The 22,990-nt window shown below is 33.2% G+C and overlaps 1 protein-coding gene across 10 annotated transcripts in view; it reads left to right on the forward strand.

The window, feature by feature from the left end:
* JMJD1C (jumonji domain containing 1C) overlaps window positions 1–22,990 on the forward strand; it is a 302,235-nt gene that overhangs the window by 248,661 nt on the left and 30,584 nt on the right. For 6 of the 10 annotated variants that reach the window (XM_025049371.1, XM_025049373.1, XM_025049364.1 and 3 more), the window contains 8 exons: window positions 8,084–8,189; window positions 10,463–10,587; window positions 11,722–11,865; window positions 11,961–12,153; window positions 12,262–13,949; window positions 16,079–16,251; window positions 16,528–18,734; window positions 22,936–22,990. The exon at window positions 22,936–22,990 is cut by the window's right edge and continues 156 nt beyond it. In XM_025049371.1, coding sequence (XP_024905139.1) covers window positions 8,183–8,189; window positions 10,463–10,587; window positions 11,722–11,865; window positions 11,961–12,153; window positions 12,262–13,949; window positions 16,079–16,251; window positions 16,528–18,734; window positions 22,936–22,990 — 4,592 coding nt within the window. In that variant the 5' untranslated portion in view covers window positions 8,084–8,182. Of the gene's footprint in view, window positions 1–7,302; window positions 7,509–8,083; window positions 8,190–10,462; window positions 10,588–11,721; window positions 11,870–11,960; window positions 12,154–12,261; window positions 13,950–16,078; window positions 16,252–16,527; window positions 18,735–22,935 lie in introns of those variants that run through there. The other 4 variants (XM_025049369.1, XM_025049367.1, XM_025049365.1 and 1 more) reach the window with 3 other exon arrangements.

The following is a 22,990-nucleotide window of genomic DNA, read 5'->3' on the forward strand; positions in this document are numbered from 1 at the left end:
TGTGCTTCATAAAATTGATTTTCTGAAACTAGGAACCATGAGATGTGGTAAATAAAACAATATAGAAAGGTTGGTAGGTTATTTTAATTAGGACAGCATCAGAAAGGAGATATTCTTGAAGGTTGATGCCTTCATTTTATAGTTAATATATATATTGACCAGATGGTTGTTAAAGATTATGGCAAAAAGACCTTAGAAGAAGCAGTATAAAAGTTAAGTCCTTAATATAAATAAATATATATAAGTATAATATATAAGTAAATGTAGTCTCTCTTTGTTCTATGTATGCTCTGTAATCCACAGCATAGGGCCCCACCTCTAGATTCGTTGCTGACCTCAGGCTTGCTTGCTGATTTCTGCAACCAGTCAGTGCCTTTGATTGTGTTTCCAAAGAACTTCCTAAAGCCACCCAGACTAATTTGTAACAGGTCATTGGTTCTAAATCTTGCTCTTTTTAAAAAATAAAGCTAACTGCCATTGAAGTTAGTTTTGTTCTCTAAAAAAAAAAAAGTCACAAGGTTGTGAGTGAATCCTGTATACCAGCTTACTTCTGATTCATGTTCATTACAAGTTTTGCGTAGTTTTTTGGTTTTTAGTGTGGATACATAAAATCTCCAACTCTCTTGACCCTAAAATACTGATGTTTGGTTTTTATACGGGGAATCAAGTAATTCCTAAATAAGTATAATAATTTAAAATTCTGCCTAAAACTTAAAATTTTAGCAGTGATATACATTGGAAAATTTTAGGTTTTATTATGTACTGTGAAGAATCAAGTCACTAAAATTGACAATATAGATTCAGAATTATGTTAGAAACATTTTAGAAATAACATAGCTATGTACTAGAAAATATTAGGTAAAATAATTTGAAAACTATTGATCATTTCTCCCAGTAGTATTTGGAGACAATTTTTAGGCAGGAGATGGTGTTGACATTTTCTTTCTCTTCAACTCTGATTGTTTTCTTTTTCAGGATGTGATACAATCACTCTATATTTGTCTCCTTGTTTGCATCTTTCCCTGTACTGTTTTCTTTTGTTTGTTTTTGTTGTTGTTTTTAATATCTGTATTCCTTAGGAGACAGTATAAATGAGATCATTAATTTTTATCTTCCCATAACAGAGATAGTTAAATTAGCTTTATGTGGAGAAAGTACTGTTTTCTATCATAACTTCTAACCAGAGAGTTTATGTATACCATACGTATACACACACACACATAATCCTATAAACTAGCACTATGCATTAACTCAAAGCTCCAACTGTATTTACAGTTCTTATTTTATGAAAAGGACAAAATATCTCTAGAAACCTGTTTGTAGAGCCTTATTGATATTAGATAATTTAATTAATGTTTTTCTGTTCTTATGATTAAGTGTTGATACTATGAAATTGGATGGTATTGGAAACATGAAAAATGTGGGGAGACTATGGTGATTTTATTTTATGCATGGACAAATTTAAAATGACATGCTCATTGACTTGCTAGGTATTGTCTTATAACACTTAAAGGTATCATAAAGGTATCAACTGCCTTTAGACCACAATGTCTGATGAAGATACTTAAGGCAATATTATTTTTAGGGAAAATATAATACACCAAAAATATTTCTGATTTTTTTTAAACCATTGAGTGAAAATTGCTTTGTTTAGATTCACATGGGGTCAGTGTCATTCACCACTTTACTTTTTTCTATTTGTGTTTCTAAATAAAATTCTAATGCTGAGAATATTATTTGAAAGCATGTATTTAATATAATTACAAAAAATTGAAACGTTGGACTTTGCCATTTTCCCTTGTACAACTGAATCATTTTTTAACCAATAAAAATAGACCTAAACATAATTAAAATTTTCTGGGCCTTTTCACTCCCATTTTCTAGAACTATTTCCATTAATAGTATTTCATAGTATTGACTTATTTACATTATTTCTATTAAGAAATTACATTTTTCTCGTGTGGTTTCAAAATGTATATAATTTAGACAGAATAAGCATGTATCACATTCTCTAGCTTCATTACATGAATGAAAAAAGAATTCTATTGCTTTGGTTAAATCATAGTTTAAATTTCTGGCTTCTAAATTCACCAAAATCCACCAGGAATTATGAAATTGCGTATATACAGAACTTATGTCGCCATTTTTTATGTAAAAATTTTAAATATGTTTGTCTTTAAAAGATTATATATGTAGAGAAGTTTAAAACTTAATCTCTAGTGTTCTTAATAAATCAGATATGTAAAACATACAATTAATTTTGGAGCAGTATCTTTAGAAAGTTTCTTCTTTTTCGATGCATGTACCTATTTGTACTCTTCTATGGAGTCCAGAGAAGTAAATGGTTTAACCTCTGTATAAAATGAACATAATTCTCATTGACCTTAGGGGAGTAAATCTTATCTTTCAAATTTTTCCATGCTACAGTCAAGTACATTATTATATTTGGAAGGTTAAAATGGTATAGGAATGTATTGGGAAAACTCAATTTACTTGTGGAAGCCTTAAAAAATGATGTATCTTAAATTATTTTTTTCTTTAATTATTAAATAAAAAGGATTTGGTAATTGGTTTCATTTTCTATGCTCATGAATATATATAATTCAACCATTTATGGAAATGAAGTTTGTAGTAATTAGCTATCAAATTGTATTACATTGCATTGATTTAATCTTGCTTTGTACCAGTAGTTAAATGTTCTTGTTTTAAATCATGGATGGGCAAACTATAACCACAGATCAAATCCATCCTGCCTCACGTTCTTTATAAAGACTTAATTTTTAAACAATTGAAGAAAACCCAAAAGAATAATATGACATGGCACCTGAACATCCTATGAAATTCAAATTTTATATAATGCCAGTAAATAAAGTTTATTGGAACACAGCCATATTCATTTGTTTACGTATTGTTTATGGTATTGTTTGACTGCTTTTGGTGCTACAGTAGCAGAGTTGAGCAGTTGTAACGGAGATGGTATGACCTATAAAGCCTAACTTACTTACTCTAGCCCTTTATAGGATAAGTTTGTGAACTCTTGCATTAAAATCATGAAAATATATAGAAGCCCTCAGTGATAGCTGCATTTAAACTGCAGATGATTTACACAGTTGTGTTTCTTGAAGACCTCTGTAGTAGCTTTCAAATTAGGTAGGTTCCCTGTCGCAGTAAATCCTTATTACTAACATATATTCTTTCTTAATACATACAGAAATTGGTACGATAGCATTTGGTGTCACTCTTGACCTACATAGACTTACATTCATGTTTTTAACTGTTAGCTAGCAACACTAGGGATCAAAGGACAAGCAGTCATTTGTAGTTTTGCTGAAGCATGAACTTAAATTACAACTGTGGCAAAATGGTGTAGCAAAGCATGTTCAGTCACCTACCCTGACATTCAAGATACTGATAGTTTTTAAATAACTCTTATAAAATACAATCACGTATGATGTTTATGGAGGAATTTGTATAGTGGGATTTAAAATGTCACCACAAAGATCAAAGATTTTATAGCAGGGGGCAAAAATCATTCCATTACGAAGCCATCAGTATCAGTTTGAAAGTAAGCATTAGGTCATTCTCTATTAGTTTTGTGATATTTCTTCTATCCTATAATAAAAGTGCTAATCTAGACATCAGTTAGGACTTTACAGCAAATCCCTTAGAATTATTAAGCCAATTAGCTCAATCATCCAGATAGAAACTAACAACTGGTACATTATTACCTAATTCATGCATCTGCTGGCTCTTCTGTCCATAGTTAAATCCAGACTACGTGTAACATAAAATAATTGTTGAACTAGTAAGGAGATTTTGTTATGGTAAGACAAGTAACTCCCTTATTATCCTAGAAAATGTGTTACATGTATTTTGAACACTGTCATAATATTGCTGTTATCAAACCTAGTGAGAGAGAGAAAAAAAACTATTTTTTTTTTTTGAGGCACATCTGAATATCTTAGTGCTCTTTAAAAAAATACTATTTGTAATTGTTAATGTTTTTCCTTTGAATGAGGATGAAGTAGATAATCACTTGAAAAATTAGGTTGGTACAGTAGTCCCACTGTCAAAGTAAAGATTCCAACCTGATTATAACTTATATTTTGAAGAATGCTTTTTTTTTTCCTTTCAATTCCATCATTAAAAAAATCTGTTATTCGGTCATCACAAACAGTAATTCAGGGCAGTGTTGATCTGGAAATACAGCATTTAGGAATTTGGAGGTCACAAATAAGTTACTTTGCCAAAGCGATTATCTTTTATGCTTTCTGATTATAAGACTGCATGGTGAATGTTAGACTGTTGCTACATATGGAATTTCACATAACCAATGTAAGATTACAGAAAGATAACTTCTACCTGATATTGTTTTGATTCTTTGTATTAGACCCATTGTGACTTAATGAATTAACCTTTTGCCTCTTACATATATAATGTAATGTGTAAAATTTTGAAAGGAAGTGACAGTAAACAACTTATTATTTATTCTTTTTTGTTGTACTAGTTAAAGAAAGAAAGTGTAAATGAAAAGAGCCTGAGATCTAGAGTCACAGAACTAGATTCAAATAGTCTCCATCATATCCTGACTATAACCATGAACCTCTCTAGGTATAACATATAAATAGGGAATAATAATTTCAGCCTCACAAAATTGTTGCAAAAGTTAATATGCATGGAAACCACCCAGCATGGTATCTGCCATAGTAAATGCACAATCATGTTAGCTATTTTTCTTTGTTATTATTTATATGAAGGTGCCCCACTAATTTACAACTAGAGCTAAACCTCTTTTTGCCAAAGAAAGAAAGCACACAAGTAAACAGTATAGCCCATATTATTATTCAAGGCATTGTTTAGAATTTTTCCATGTTTTCCGTATGAGTTTCTAGTAAAACAGATCTGATACCGATATTTTCTCCATTAGTTGTTTACAATTATAGCCTCCCATTACTGAAGGTTTAACTAGCAGTATAATACATTGGACACAGTGTATAGAGGAGAGGATATTCACAGAGAATGCTATTCATTTGCTATCCAGATGATTTATTTGGGGGAAATAAATTCAATGTAAAAATTATTTGTGTAAGTAACTACTGTAGTTAGTGAAAAGTATAGTCCTATGCAGTTGGTTTTTTTATCTCAAACTCTGAGGCACAGCTAAAGTTCTTTATTAGTCATTTGCATTCTATGAAAGATAGTGAATATTTATAGCTATTTTTAAACTACAGATCCTTATAGCTTTATATTTGATTTTTAGCACTTTCACAATTATATCAGTAAATATGGAGCGGGGGAGGGGAACACTTCATTTGGCTGCCTGCTGGCAACTCTTAGAAGATCTGATCATTTGTCCTTTTGTGATAAATGATAAATAAAGGCTCACAGTGGGAATGATGACTACAACTTAATAGAAATACCTGTAACTTTCAGAGCACTATATACAAAGGAGAACTTCAGCAACAATGTGACTTTAATAACCAGGCGTTGTTTTGGGATAATTCTCATAGGTATTAATTTAGTAATTCATGTCCTTCAATAGCATGAATAATTCAGAATTGGAAGTTTTAAGAAACTTGTTTTGGTAATTTTTTTTAAAAATCTTAAAAAAACATGTTAAGATGGAAAGAGGCAGATATTAGTAACTCTGCTTTATAGATGAGGAAATTGATACACAGAAATTGGAACTTTCATAAGGTCATTTCAGTAAATAGACTCAAATTATCAGTTTTAAATGGTATGTTTTTTTATTAGAAATTGAATAGGTCATTGTTAAGATACTGGTTATATTTTAGTAATCTTGGAAATACAGCGCATTATTTGAACTTGTTGAATAAATAAAATATAAATGTCAAACAAATAAATTTTATTTTCCAATAGTTTTAATTTTAATACAAGGACTGGTTTTATAATCATACCTGTACCTACCTACGAAGTATATGCCATGCTGCTTCCCCCCCACCCCCTTTATTTCACCTCCTCCCTACTTGCACCCCTAACCTATGGATGTTGCCGTTTCCCCTTAAGATCTCTGAAGGCGGGGCGTCTCCTCCCACATGCTTGGTGCACCTGGGGTACGGTGGTCTGTGGCTCCACCTGGGGTGCGAACTCAGTACCTTCTTCATGTAAAGCAGACATACAAACCACTACACAACACTATGGAGCCACCCTGCCATGATGCTTTAATAGCAGTTTATACCTCATCCCGCCCCCCCACCCCAAAAAAAGGAGGGGGGGGAGGGAAGGAAGAAAGGAAGATTGGTAGGTAGGTAGTTAGGTAAGTAGATTGGTTTGGGAGTAATAGACCATAGTAAACTTGATATAAGTGAGCAGTGACACTCATGTGATCATGTGGTTTTCTAGACGAGTACCCATCTTCTTGTTGCCAGTTAAATGTCTAGAATAACAGTGAGAAGAGCAGTTGTAATAAAGGTGGGTGTTTAGACCAGATAAGACTCAGGTCTACAGAAACCAGAATTTAGATGTTTTGAAGAACTATCAGGTAGGAAAGCAGTTAGGCTAGTGTTTGACTCCAAGGAGTTAAACTTGGATATGTGTATGGAAGTTTTAAAATAAGAAATATTTTGAAGAACTTGATAGCTGTCAGAGCTGTCTGGAAATGGTAATCATTTTCCTTGGAAAATAGAGTTTCCTGTGTTTTGTCTATCATAGACTAGACTGTCACCTGGCGTGCATCAAGAAGGTTAGCGTCTGAACCTTCCATGGTATTTTTTATTCCTAAAATGATGAGGTTATAACTAAGTGTGCAATATATTGTTAAAGGGGGGCATAGGGTGCAGAAAATGGATTGCTAGAAAGTTTCTTTACAAAAAGGAAGACATGTCATGGGCATTTTTTTCCCAAAATGACACTTTTTCACTCTAGTATTTCCATCTGCATAAAGTAGCATTTCCATATCTTTTCTATGGAACATAGTTGATAAATATAAAGGCCTTTACTTCACCTGTTTGCGTTTGCTAGATACAAATGAAATACCAGAGTATTTACCACCATGTTGTTCTAAAAATACAAAATAGTCCCTAAAAGCAATGATGAGATGAAAAAGAAAAGCTTTACTTAGGTAAACTTTACAGTTGAAGAATGAAGTGTGACCTGCTTGATTAGGGATCCTTCTTTGTGCTTTTCAGCCACTTTTGGCTTTTTTTAAATTGCCAAATTATTTTGATTTACCACATATAATTTCCTTCACTTAGCTCCTTTCTATTCACTGGTTTCCATGATCTGCCAGTCCACTTTTAAAAGGGCCGCCAATTGACAGTGCTGCTTTGTTGTTCTTCCCAGCTCTACTCTAGGGCTCCTGCCGCTGATCTCAAATGCAGGAGCAGCAGAGGTGCTTTGAGAGAGAGAGAACAGAATGTCAAAGAGTCCAGCGGGGGACCAACAGATTGTGGGAAACCATGTGACTGTGTGATTCACATCTCCAAGGAGAGAACCGGTTGTTTCTGTGTCTAGTTCCACCCTGTTATGAGGATAATACCATCAATAATGTAATTTTAACTGCCTGGATGCTTTGACACTTGAAAAAATAAAACTTTTAGCAGGGAAGTTACTGGTCAGATGAGTTTGAGTACAACAGCACTAATGACATTTAAATCAAAATAGTGGAATAATGACTTTTGTCATTCAAAACTAATGTTTTAGACATTATGGGAAGAGGGTAACTCATCTGTGTATTTGTATTGTCAATAAAATATTCATCTTGATTCTTTTGCTACCAACCTTAGCCGATCTGATGCTATTTGGTTTGTATATTGCTTCTGACAGTGAAACTCTTAAAAAAGGTGACTTGTATATAAGGCCATACTTGAAGTTAGAAAACACATGAGTAAATTTTCAAATTTTGCCTTTAGGACTTGTTGTCAAGGATCAAATTTTACCATGGATTAATTTCTTGTGCTCTGTTGTTCCATAATTGCTAATGAACTATAACTTGTAAATTTGTGTTTTTGCATACATTTAGATCAAGGAATTTTCTTCAGTCCTTAGAACATATAGGAGGGAAAATCGGTAATAATGTTAGGACACCATAACATGGACTTTTTCTTTTAATCTGTAATTCTAGGACGACATAGAAAGCCTAAACCCAGTTCTCAGGGACAACCCGCAACTTCAGGAAGAAGTCAAAGTCTGGGTAAAGGAACAAAAGGTTCAGGAGATTTTTATGCAAGGTAACTATTTTGAAGTTATGCATTATTATTGATTATTTTTTGGAACTGGACAACTTCACATGTTTGGTTTCAGTTGTTCAGTTAGGAGCAAATAAATAGAAAGCCCAGTCTAATATTTTGAGTTATACAGTCCAGGGAAAATAATAGCAAAATTTTAATAATTTCAATAGAAAGTTGATAACTTCACTAGTTTATTAACCAATTTGAGCAAACTGCCTGGCATGAAATTATAACCACACAGATGTTTTCTTGATAGGAAATTTTCCATATTTACAGAATGCTTTAGGTGTGTCCTTCCTGGAAAAGGAAGCATTGTTTGTAGTAGAGGGTTGCCCAAAGCCACAATTGATTTCCTTTGAAGAATGCTGTTGGTATCTGATAAAAGTGGCCTATTTCAGTTTGCCTTCTTCAGCCATGACCATAATGCTAGTCTTAGTTTTTTTTCTTTTTTTAGTAAGTTACAAGTTTGTCTACAATGTAATGACTAAAACCAGTGAGGTTCTATAATTCTTAGTGATCATGTTTTCTGTCAGTGAAATCATTATGTAAATGTAATTAAGCTTTTTGTGAAATTGAATTGAAACTGGGACAGTATGGCATGAAATATTGATATTATGTTGAATGTGTATAAAAAAATTTTTGTTAAATTCCCGTATTTATTTCACCCGTCAACTTCATCTACTTAAGCATTAATGGAGATAATCCCAAAGTTGTGTCTTGTTTTGCTTTGTATGTGAATATTTATAGCAGTTCATCATCTACTTATTAAATTCTTAGGCTAAATATTTTTTGAACTTTTAACATGGAGAATTTGAAGCATAACACGGAAATAGAATATTTCCTCAAACTTCCAGGTGCCTATCTCTCCATACAAGCATAAAACCTTGGCAGTTTCTGCCACATCCATACTCCCATTTATTTTTATCAAATTTTAGACATCACTGCATTCTATCCATTTTTAAAGCCATTATACCAATATTAGCTCCCCCTCTCCGCACCCCCCCAAAAAAATTGTTAGTTTCTTAATATCAAACACTAGATGTTCAGGCTCAAATTTCCATTTGTCTCATAAGTATCTTAAATGATTTTTAACAGAATTGATTGATTAATAAACCAGGAGATCCAAAAAATGCCCACAATCTAATTGGTTAATGTGCCCTGTATTATCTCTCGCCCCCTACCTTTTTTTCTTGAAATTTATTTATTGAAGAAACCAGGCTAATATTTTTAGAAACTCTTTGTTTCCTTATCATATTCTTAAAAGATGAAAATATTAAAACAGTATAGTTCTCATCCATTTTATGCAGAATTACATGAAGCTAACTCCAAATTGTGTTTGGTTATGGGAAAAAGGCAGTTAAGATGGTGTGCTAATGGGAATTGAAAATTGGTCATTATTTGGAGTTATTCTGTAAGCCTTTTCTATATTCAGAAAAAAAAAAATAATTAGGAGTCTCAATCTTTAGGAGAAAAAACTAGAGCTTGTATAATCAATTATGGCTATGAATATATTTAATTCCAGGACATATGAGATGCTTTCTAGAGATGTGTTAGTTGATTTATAGGCTGATATTGGCATAATTTTAATGGCAAATATTAAACCATTAATCAGTATGTTAAATATCTTATAACTGTAGAAGAAAACCTAGGAATCAGAAAAAAAATTCAGTTCTTCTTTCACTTAAAAATTCATTTAACCTATTAACCTCACATTCTTAATTTTTATATAAGGGAAAAACAATACCGAAGAGTTCAAGAAAATTAAAATAAGCACTTGTTTGTAAATTTTGAAAGCACTTTCTAAATTGTTGCTGTATAATACTGTAATTAAGATGCACTAGTAGTACAACTCCCCCATACCCCACATACAGTTTGTGTTATCCTTTCAAGTATTTGATATCGTTTTAGTACCCACAAATTGAAGTGATTTTTATCTCCATTATACTCTTCTATGGAGTGACTTTTATTTTAATAGGCACATTTGAATATATCTTTTATTATTTAATCCTTTTCTATTTTCTATTTTTCCACCTTAAAGTATTTTATTTCCAATGAGTTAGGAAGTATTTCTGTCTAGTAGAGTGTGTTTAATAACTTCAGTGATCTGGCTCTAATGTGTGTTCATTTGTTCTCTAATATATTTTTTTGAAAACTGATATTCAAGTATATTACTCTTCTGTAACATAGAGCTTATGTTTCTCCTAAAAGGTAGTTTTTAAATGAAAATGTCTCCATTTAAGATGTCTCTTTCTTGTGTGTGTGATTTTTTTAAGGTCCTTATTCCTTAAATGGTTACAGAGTGAGAGTGTATAGACAAGACTCTGCCACCCAGTGGTTTACTGGCATAATTACTCATCATGATCTCTTCACTCGCACCATGATCGTTATGAATGATCAGGTAAATAAATAGTCCATCTATTATTTTTTAAAAGAGATATTTACAATTCCAATATTCCATGTTCCCCCTAAAAATGGATCAACAGGTTGACACTAAGTAATTGTAATCTGTTTTTTTAGTCATATAAACCTAATAAGTTTAAATATATTGATGTTACATTGAGATCTTTTAAGTCACAGGCAGATAATGATGCCAAATTTATTTTAAGACTAATAAAATTAGTCCCTGAAATAGAGACATAATACTTTTTTAATTGATTAGATCTTTTTTTAAATCTTTAGGTCAGCTAAAATTTTTTATTAAAGTCAACTTTACTTTTCTCTCTCCAGGAATAAAAATATTTTCCAAATTGTTTTTACTAATGAAAACTTTAATGTACACTGTAGTTCTTTTTACATAAAATTTCAGAGTTTGTATGCTACCTTAAGTTTTATGGTGAGTATTAAGGATACAAATTTCATACAGAATTTTAAATAACAGTCTGAAAGTCTGGATTGCAAATTTTTTAAAGCTGTAGTTTGTTTTCCTGGAAAAAAAAAATAGGTATTTACACCCTCCTATCTATGTATATTGTAGATGGAATCTGAATAAATGAAAGCTCCTTTATAAACAATTCAAATACTCTGGTTAAAATTGTAGTCAAGGTGACAAATTTTCACCTTTAAGTGAAGCACAAATTTGCCTTTAGTTTTTAAAATGTTCTTTAAGCTGTTTTTAAAAATTATTATCAGTGTTATTTACACATTTTTCGTCCTTTTCTCTACCTTCTCTACCTAAGCTCTACCTTCTTAGTTTTATTTTATAGCCGTTTTTTGAAAATTACTTTTTTATTTTTAAAATGCATGTTATGACCTGGCATTATTCTCCTCATCCTTATTTTTCAAGCTGTACTTGAATTAATTTATATTTGCTTTTTAATTTTTGGTTAGCAGATGAAACAGTGAGTTTCAGAAGATTAAAAAGGTAAATTTATCTTTATTGATTAAAATTGATTTAAGTATGGTAGTATGTTATAAATTAAGGTTCCCAAAGTGATTTCTAGATATTTCTACTCAAGTAAAGAATATGTACCTAATATCACATTGGCTAGCTGATTGGATTTCATTTTTGTTCTTGTTTTGTGTCATTTATTAGGTACTAGAACCACAGAATGTCGATCCTTCTATGGTTCAAATGACCTTTCTAGATGATGTTGTTCACTCTTTGTTAAAAGGTGAAAATACTGGCATTACATCACGGCGAAGGTCTCGTGCCAGTCAAAATAGCAACGCTGTTCACGTATGTATGTTGTTAGTTCTAGATTATAGTCAATTTTTTTCTCTTAGATTACTTAGGATCAGTTAAACAAATCCTTGTTAATCGGTTATTTTTAGGGTCATTATACACGTGCCCAAGCAAATAGTCCCAGACCAGCAATGAACTCCCAAGCTGCTGTACCAAAACAGAATACACACCAGCAACAGCAACAAAGAAATACTCGTCCAAATAAGAGGAAGGGCTCAGAGAGCAGTATACCAGATGAAGAGAAGATGAAGGAGGAAAAATATGATTATATAGCACGAGGAGGTAGGACCTGCTTTCTTTTCTTTTTATGGGAATGAGAACAAATAAAAATACATTTAAAATATACTTATTTAATATTAATATTAAAAAACATTTTTTTAAATCTTACAGAAAATCCTAAAGGTAAAAACAAACAGTTAATGAACAAAAGAAGGAAACCTGAGGAGGATGAAAAGAAACTAAATATGAAAAGACTACGAACCGACAATGCTTCAGACTTTTCTGAGAGCAGTGACTCAGAAAATTCAAATAAGAAAATAATAAATAATTCCTCAGAGCAGAAGCTAGAGAATGAATTGAAAAATAAAAACACTTCAAAGATAAATGGAGAAGGAGGAAAATCCCAGAATAATGAGAAGGCAGGAGAGGAGAAACTAATAGATAGCCAGCCTCCTTGGGATCAAACACAGGGAGATAAAAAACATGAAGAAGCAGAGAAGCAGAAGTCTGTTGACTCTCAGCTTCAAGAAAAAATGATTATCCATTCATCAGAACAGGCCACACTTCATAATCATAATCCTAATGATTTACTTCTTAAGGAATGCAATATGGAAAAAACACATACAGTGGAATTATTACCGAAAGAGAAGTTTGTGTCCAGACCACCCACACCAAAATGTGTTATTGATATTACAAATGACACTAATTCTGAAAAGGTGGCTAAGGAAAGCTCAAGTACTTTTGGCCTTCAGACACTTCAAAACATGGATCCTAATGTTAATGATTCAAAACATTCAATTGCAAATGCAAAATATTTGGAAACAGCAAAACAAGATTCTGATCAGACCTGGGTCAGTGATGTAGTTAAAGTAGATTTAACCCAATCACATGTTAGGAATGCTTCTTTGGGAAATGATCATCTTAATATGGAAAAAGAAAAAAATCAGTACGTCTCTTACGCGTCTTCTTTAAGTGTGGTTTCTGTGACTGAAGATAAGCTGTGTAAGCGAAGTCCACCCCCAGAAGCTATAAAACCTAAACTTAATACTTCAGTAGATGCTTACAAGACAAAATCCAATCCCTCACCTGAAGTTGTTAAACCTAAAATTACCCATTCTCCTGATTCTATAAAGTCTAAGGCCACTTACATGAACAGCCAAACTGCTGGTGAAAGAAGACTGGCAAATAAGATAGAACATGAATTATCAAGATGCAGTTTTCATTCAGTTCCTCCTCCTAGAAGCAGTACATTGGAAACTACAAAGAGCCCTCTTATCATTGATAAAAATGAGCATTTCACAGTTTATAGAGATCCTGCACTCATTGGATCAGAAACAGGAGCTAATCACATTTCACCTTTCTTAAACCAGCATCATTTTCCTCTTCATTCTTCATCCCATAGAACTTGTTTAAATCCAGGTACCCATCACCCTGCCTTAACTCCTGCACCCCATTTATTGGCTGGATCATCTAGTCAGACTCCATTGCCTACCATTAATACTCACCCCCTCACTAGTGGTCCACACCATTCTGTTCATCACCCTCATTTACTTCCTACTGTGTTACCTGGAGTGCCTGCTGCCTCCTTACTTGGTGGCCACCCACGACTAGAGACTGCTCATGCCAGCAGCTTAAGCCACTTAGCGCTAGCGCACCAGCAACAGCAACAGTTATTACAGCATCAGACACCACATCTTCTTGGACAAGCCCATCCTTCTGCTTCGTATAATCAGCTCGGTCTTTATCCAATTATTTGGCAATATCCAAATGGAACACATGCGTACTCAGGACTTGGTCTACCTTCTTCTAAATGGGTTCACCCAGAAAATGCAGTTAATGCTGAATCTTCATTAAGGAGGGTAAGTTACACTGTGGTTTAATATCCTGTAAACTTTTTAGATTTCTATGTATAAAATGTTAGAATTTGTCACTTATTTTTTTCCAATTATAATGAAACTTTTAATGCTTAGTAACTTATGAGCCCTGGAAGCTAAAATCTCAGAAAAGCCTATTTATTTTAAAAAGCCAATTTAAATAAGTAAAACTTTTAGATTGTTTCTGATACACCCATTATGAAGAATGAATATGTTCATAACTAACTATAGTATATATCCATAATTGTTTTGCTCAGCTAAATTCCTAGAAGTGAAGTTTCTGGATTAAAATTTATATAAAATTATAAGGCTTTTAATATATATCATCAAGTTATTCTTTAAAAGACATTGTTATATTCCCCAGCTTGGTACATTGTATTAATGGTATATTACAAGCTATTACTCTGATTCCCATTATTCTCTTAAGGGTGCTAAGATTGGAGGGTTTGATATTTAGGAATAAAGTTGGGGCTTAGATTCTCTTTACCTAACAGTATTGTCAAATGTGGTGATGTAGAGCTCTTATTCCTTCATGGGTTGTGTGATTTTTCTAGCCACATTGCATACTAAGAAATTGTTGTTGAAGGCATTACCAACCCTAATATAAAAAATGGGAGAATGGATATCCCTGTTAAACTTCATGTGACTACTTAGTTCTTGGGGTAGCCCAGGATGCTCTTCAAGAATCCCCCAGAATCCACCTACTTACCTATTTCTATTTTGGTTTTAAAAAAAAAAAAAAAGCCATTAAATTTACCATCCTAGCCATTTTTAAATGTATAGTACTATTAAAGATATTCACATTATTTTGCAACAGATTGCTAGAACTTTTTCATCTTGCAGAACTGAAACTTTATTTTCTTTAAACACTAATTTCCTGCCCTCTTCCCCCAGACCTTGGCAACCATGTTTCAGCTTTCTGTTTCTAGTTTCCCACTGCTTTAGATACTTCATTTGTCCTTTTTGTGATTTTTTTCATGCCTCAAAGTTCATCTGTTTTATAACATGTAACAGGATTTCCTTTTTTTTTTTTTAAGCTCTGTTAATATTCCATTGTATGTATATACCACATTTTCTTTAGACATTATTTATTCATGGACTTTTGGGTTATATCCACCCCTTGGCTATTGTGACTATGCTGCAATGAACATGGGTATTTTCGATGCCTTTCTCAAGCTGGGTACAATCCACAGTAGATATGTTGGAGGAAGCAATTTGGAAGACAATACTAGTGACCTTCTCATTTACTTCAGGGATAATACTCTTCCATAGAGCTATGTTAGTGCCAATAAATGCAAGGCTTGTGTTCCTCACGCCAAAGTTTGTCAGAGGAGCTGTTATATTCTGGGTGGCAATGATGACATAGACTGTGGTTGTGAATCTTTACTTGATTCTCAGGTTGTGATCGTTGACCTCTGTGGTAAGGGGCATCAAGGTTAGTAGTGCAAGACAGAGTTGCAACAACTTTGAAGGGTATTTCTGAGGCTTATTCCCATGACAGACATCAACTCCTTTTGGCTCCACTATCATATGAGCTTTGGCCTTCTTTTGCGAAGTCTCCAGTGAACTCCACAATTCTTCACCAGCATCCCCACATTTGATGTTGGCAGGATATCAGTTCTAGAAGAATTGTGCTTGCATTGATTATAAGCTTCCCATTCCCATTCTTGATGGCGCCATTAAACTTGCATTGAAAAAGTTTTTTATTTTTGATGATAAAAATTGGCAATTGAACTTGATTATAATTTCTTTTTCTGGTGAAATGTATTTTAGGAATAACAAATTGTGTTTTTTCCTATTAGCAATATACATTCTTTTGATAGAATCTCAAAATTAGATAGTTACGTTCTCTGTAATTATTTAGACATTAAAGGCAATGATCTCAAGATCTGTATTTAGTAAAATAATTCCTGAAATTATTAATTTAATGCTGATTAATTTTTGACATCATATGGAAATATCCATATAATTATGTTGGTTACTTATTTGTCTATTTCTCATAAGATACATTTAGAAAAAGTTACATGCTTCATAAATATACTACTATTAAAGTCCTACTGTGATGTTGATTAGCTTTTTCTAGTAACTGAAGTCTGATTTTCTTTTTTAAATAGAATTCTCCCAGTCCTTGGTTACATCAGCCCACCCCTGTGACCTCAGCAGATGGTATTGGGTTACTTAGTCACATTCCTGTCAGACCTTCCAGTGCAGAGCCTCATCGGCCTCTTAAAATTACAGCGCATTCCAGTCCACCATTGACAAAAAGTTTAGTAGATCACCATAAAGAGTAAGTTCACCAGTGCTGAAAATTTACAGATACTTTCTCTTTTATATACTTTTCAAATTCACTTTCTGAGCAGATAATTTTAAGTTAAATATCTTAAAACTAGGCTTTGAATAAGTACTATTTTTTGTTTTAATAGACTTTCTGATTTACTCAATAATATTAGAGCACATGCAAAGTTGTATTTTACTTTCATGATAGAACAGTATTGCATAGAAGCTATCTTTGTATCCTGTAAGAAAAAGTAGTTACAGAAACCTTTGTGTATTTTCTTTACAGAGAATTGGAAAGGAAAGTTTTTATTGAACCAGTACGTTCTATTGCATCCACATCGGCAAAAAATGACCTGGATCTGAATAGGTCACAGACTGGAAAAGATGGTCACTTGCATAGGCATTTCGTTGATCCTATGATGAATCAATTACAGAGACCACCTCAGGAGAGCGGAGAGAGATTAAACAAATATAAGGAGGAACACCGTCGAATCCTTCAAGAAAGTATTGATGTTGCTCCATTTACAACTAAAATCAAGGGTCTTGAGGGTGAGAGAGATAATTATTCCAGAGTAGCCTTGTCATCTTCTAGCCCTAAAAGCCATGTCCTCAAACAAGACAAAGATGTAGAATGCTCAGTATCAGACCTTTATAAAATAAAGCACTCAGTTCCTCAGAGTTTGCCCCAAAGTAACTATTTCACTACATTGTCTAACAGTGTGGTCAATGAACCACCAAGGTCATATCCTTCCAAAGAAGTTTCCAATATTTACACAGAGAAACAGAATAGTACCCTTGCAGCAGCAGCTAATTCTCAAACTCTGACTTCATTTATATCATCTCTTTCAAAGCCTCCACCTCTGATTAAACACCAACCAGAAAGTGAAGTTTTAGTAAGCAAAATACCAGAACATCTTCCCCATCAAATTGCTTCTCACCCAGTAACAACGTTCAGAAATGATTGTAGGAGTCCTACTCATTTGACAGTTTCTTCTACAAATACCCTCCGGAGTATGCCTGCTTTACATAGAGCGCCAGTATTTCACCCACCAATTCATCACAGCCTGGAAAGAAAGGAAAGCAGCTATAGTAGCCTTTCCCCTCCAACTTTAACTCCAGTGATGCCTGTAAATGCTGGTGGGAAAGTTCAAGAATCACAAAAGCCTCCAACTCTAATTCCTGAGCCAAAAGACTCTCAGGCAAATTTTAAGAGTTCTTCTAAACAAAGTTTGACAGAAATGTGGAAATCTAATAATAACTTCAGCAAAGAGAAAGCTGAATGGCATGTAGAGAAAAGCAGCGGAAAGTCACAGGCTGCTATGGCATCTGTCATTGTACGTCCACTTTCTAGTACAAAACTTGATAGTGTGCCAGCAATGCAGTTAGCTTCCAAAGATCGAGTTAGCGAAAGATCTTCAACTGGAGCAAATCAAACAGATTGCCTCAAACCAGCAGAAGCTGGAGAGACTGGAAGAATCATTCTGCCAAGTGTGAATTCAGACAGTGTTCACATAAAATCTGAAAAAAACTTTCAGACGGTTTCACAGGGCAGTGTTCCCAGTTCAGTTGTGTCTGCTGTAAATACATTGTGTAATACCAAAATGGATATATTCACATCTGCTGCCACTACCACCAGTGTTTCCAGCTGGGGTGGTTCCGAAATAATTTACTCTTTACCAAATACCATTTTGGCCTCTAAATCCTTAGACTGTACCTCTTCAAAAAGTGTCAGTCATTCAGTAGCGCAAACACAAGAATGCAGGGTCAGCAGCACAGCTCCAGTTACACCAGCCAGTAGTACAACAGGAAGTGCTGTTCAGCCCAGCTCTGGGTTCTCAGGCACAACTGATTTTATTCATTTAAAAAAGCACAAGGCAGCATTGGCTGCAGCTCAATATAAAAGCAGTAATGTTAGTGAGATTGAGCCTAATACTGTGAAAAATCAGACATCTTCAGCCTCCCTTCTCTTGGATAGCACTGTCGTCTGTAGTACAATAAACAAAGCGAACACTGTAGGAAATGGGCAAGCATCCCAGACAAGTCAACCAAACTACCATACTAAACTGAAAAAAGCCTGGCTTACTAGACATTCAGAAGAAGATAAAAATACTAATAAAATGGAAAATTCAGGGAATTCTGTTTCAGAAATTATTAAGCCATGTTCTGTCAATTTAATAGCCTCTACATCTAATGATATACAAAATAATGTAGATAGTAAGATCATAGTTGATAAATATGTAAAAGATGATAAAGTTAATAGGAGAAAAGCCAAAAGAACTTACGAATCTGGCTCTGAAAGTGGAGACTCAGATGAAAGTGAAAGCAAGTCAGAGCAAAGGACTAAAAGGCAACCTAAGCCAACTTATAAAAAGAAGCAAAATGACTTGCAGAGGAGAAAAGGTGAAATAGAAGAAGATTTAAAACCCAATGGGGTTCTCAGTAGGAGCGCCAAAGAAAAAAGTAAATTGAAGTTGCAGAGCAACAGTAATAGTGGTAAGTAAATGTATTACTTTTTTTATCTCAGGTAAAATAGGCTGTATGTTGCAATAATGATGTGGTTTTCTAAAGATTAGTGACCTTAAAGGCAGCTTTTGAGTTTATTTGTATGCCTCAGCATAATGTATGTGCTCATTTACCTCATTTCTGTATTTCACAAGTACTCCATAAGAGGAAATGAGAGAAGATCTCTCTCTTTTTAAGAGACGTCTAGAAATATCTTTACCTAGCACTCATATTGGGAAAAACCCAATGTGTAGTTAAGTAGTTACTCAGATTTTTGACCATTTCTGAAACATGTCAAAAATGCAGTTAGAGCTGTCACACCAAAAGTGGATTTCTATGACAAGATATGGTTGAAAAAGAATACATATACTTCTTTAAGCCACATATTTAGCAGAGAATTACTTCCAAGTAGTGTGGATATGGCCTATATCTCATCCTCTTATCTCATGACAAAATTAAAAGCTTATTGGAATTATCTTCTATTTAATAATGTTACTCATTCAAGCAGTCCTTAACAATGAGTAAAAAGTTAAATAAAAGCGAGGGCGGGGGTGGTCATGGTTTTGTATATTCATGTCTATATTCAAGAAGAACATCCATGATAAGTAAAAGTTTCAAAACTGATAATTATATTTCATTTGTGGCTAGAGCAAGGCAAATAAGTGATATTTGCCAGTAATATTCACTATGAAGTGTTTCTATATGCTTTTACTCTAGAAGTAGATTTTCTCAGTTTGCTTATTTCTTTTTAGGTATGTTGCACAGTGCAGAAAGCACTTAATAGTTTCACTATATCCGTTTATTCATCCACATAGAATATGTGAAATATCTGTGACAATGTGGACATTCAAGAAGTACTTTCACAAGCATTTGGATGCTTTGAAGGCTCTTATTTGGGTCTTTTCACTGAATGAGGTTTTCCCACATGCCTGTGTGAAAACCAGAGGCAAAGTGAAGGAAAGAAAAACAGGAGGATGGAATCATAGAAAAAGACAGTCAGAAAGTGAAAGAACGAAGGAAAACAAGCTCAACTAGATACAGAGAGGCTGAGAGACTGAAATGCAAATATAGTCAGAAGAAAGAGAGGGAGATTGACAACGAAGAATACATGCCATTTATTTGAGTATTGAACTGTATACAGTGTTGCTTTTTCTTTCTCACTTGTTCTACTTTCTCAATGAATTAAGAGGCTTACTGTGGTCAAGAATTGATTCTCTTGACTTTCACATGCATTTCTTTTGGTTGGGTATTTAAATACTAAATACTTGAGTTAAACTTTCAGAAAACAAAGATAGGAACCTTCCAGTTTTTAACACTTAGAAAACTCTTATGAAGTTAAATTTATAAAATTAATTTTTAATGAAGTACATAGTCTGTTTTCATTTTGAGATTGAATGTACATGTTCCCATATAAGTTCTAAGACAAAAACTGGAATCGGCACCCCCACCCCAATTTGTTATGCTTCGTCCGATCTCCCCTACTAAGTACTAGCATCTTAAAGGCTATGTTAAGTCCCATTTATTCCCAAGTCCAAAATAATATTAAGTGACTGTTAAATGCCATCTATTAATTATTGGCAGAATTGACTTGCCAGTACTGTTCTGTACTATCTAGGAAACTTCTCTAAATTGGGAGTTAATAAATCTAATTTCTAAACCTGAGTAGATGATCTACTTCATGAATTAAATATGACCTTTACCCTTCTGATGTTCATTGTGGTTGTCATCAGTCATAGTAAATCAAAAAGAGTAAGTTAAGTCTGCACTTAGAAAATGCTATGTGATTACCTACACTATTGTACACATAATTATATGAACAAATATACATATAATAGTGTGTTTCTTAGTACATTCTAAAGCCAGGTGTGATAGGTTTTGCTTTCTCTGCTGTTTTGGAATGTCTTCATATCTGCTGCTTTTTGTTACTGATAATTAAAAGTTGGCTGCTTTTCCATGGCTAGTTTTTTATATAATTTTATTTTATGAAATGAAATGGCCCATGAAATTTAAAAATATAAGTCCCATGATAGACAAAACGAATTGTTTAACTGTAATCAGAGTTAACTTCTATATCTCAAAAAATATTTTTTTTATGGTGATGGCATATCAGAAATTAAAGGTTAATATGTATTTGTCTCATTTTTTCCTTCCTAGTTTTCTGTTGCTAGAACAGCTGTTTGAGGGTTTGCTAATAAATTGAGAACTAAGGTTGAAAAGATCTTAAGGTATAAGGATGTTGCCAATAAGATACATAGAAATGAAAGATGAAGTTTTGTTTATTGTACAAACACTTATAGTAAAATTTATAAAAGGAGTTAGCTACAGTCTTATATGGCCTAGTCAGATTACTAGGCTTTCGTGTCTTTGTAATTCATTTATTATTTATAAAAAGAAAAGCTCTCAGTGTCTATGTCACAAAATTGAGATTTGCTTTGAAATGTCTAGTTTTTTATAATATTGCTGAAATTGTTCACAATGGTATCGTTATCCATACTCTTTGAGCTATTCCATTATTTGGAATGTAAAAGCATATTAATAGTTTTCTAGTCAAAATAGAAATAGATTGCATTTAGTTTAGTGTAATAAATTTAAAAAGTAAACAAGTAATTGGAAGCAAGTGTGCCAAATAAAAATTTATCAGCAGTATATCATTTATATTGTTCATTCTATCCTGAAAGCTCTGATTTTTTTATACAGTCCATAGGAGGATACTGTCTTACACAATAGAGGAAATAAACTTTTTACACAAGCCCGAGAACATTTTTATTCCATTAAGTGGTGTGTGTACATGCATATGTGTTTCTCTAGTTGGATTAAGCCAAATGGCTCCTTGCCCTAAATTAGAGACAGAAGAGGGGTGAACTAGCAATTGTAAAGAACCCAGCAGCAATCCTAGAAGTGCATAATAACTGGAGCTGATTTTAAATGGGCCACCCTGGAGTTTAAACATAATACTTCTATTTTAAGATGTGTAATTGAACTGCATATACTATCAACAGGTAAGTGATAGTGGGAGCTCAGGACAAGAGTTCTGCTACAAGTTTCTGCAAGAGGTATGTAGTCTCAGAATCATTGTATTTCCTCATATCCACAAAATGGGCATGCTTAGAAAACAAAAGGATAGGAAATACAGAGTATTCTTTCAACATGACAGAAATAGCAAATGATAAAAATCTCATGTTTGATGTATGGATACATCAATGTGGGCAGTGTAAATACAATTAAGAGGCAACAGATACTTGCTTGTCCCAACATAGTTTGCTTTTAAATTAATATATTTGTGAAAATGTAATTAGCAAACTTTAAAGAATTTTCTTGTTTTGAGTTCTACCTGCTCTATAGATGACTGATTACTTGAGCCAGTGTTATTACAACAATTAAGTTCAAGTTAATAAAAGTTATGGAGCAACAGTGTAAACTATAATATAATTAATATAAATATATAATTTTTTTCTGCAAAGTTCTTCTTTAGACTTCTGATGCCCTTTTTTTCTTTCTGTCATCGAAAAAGACAGCCAATAATGTTGGCTTTTTTCCTTCCTTCAGAACCTTTTTATTTTTCTAAAAGATACTGCTTTCATCAATATGTTGATATCAAATGGAGGGCATTATAATAAGAGAGATTAGAATAAATATGTTAGCTTCTCTTCTACCAAATATTGGTATTATAAATCATCTCTTGTTTTAATGAGCCACACTTACCTCAGAGAATCAGATTAAGTATTTCAAAACATAAGTATGTTGAAACTAACCTGTTATTTCTAAAATAAGTATTAACTTTTGGTCTTTAGGTTCTTCCTGTGGATCTTGAAAGGACTTCCTCTTAAATGTGCCAAATTTTTGTGTAGAAGGGCTGTATTTTTACCTATAGATTTACATAGAAAATGAGTTATTCTCATGTTTGCTATTACATAGATATTTTATTTGTAAAGATTTCATTCAACTAGAAGATTTATTCATCTCTACATTTCCATTAGACATGAGTTCATTTGGTTAGTAGGATAATAAGTAAATAAAAGTGCTGCTGTGAACTTCTTAGTTATTAATGAGTACCTGGAATTATAATCTCTTTGCTGCTTTTGTACAATCTTAATATATTGTCACAACATATAAGTGACTTGAATTTTATCTCAAGGAGTATACTTTTCTAAAAAGATATAATCTTGCTAATACCTCCCTACTGGTTTTACAGCTGGCATCCCTCGTTCAGTATTAAAAGATTGGCGTAAAGTAAAGAAGCTGAAGCA

Source organism: Pteropus alecto, unplaced genomic scaffold, assembly GCF_000325575.1.
Source record: "Pteropus alecto unplaced genomic scaffold, ASM32557v1 scaffold155, whole genome shotgun sequence".
Classification (NCBI taxonomy): Eukaryota; Metazoa; Chordata; class Mammalia; order Chiroptera; family Pteropodidae; genus Pteropus; species Pteropus alecto.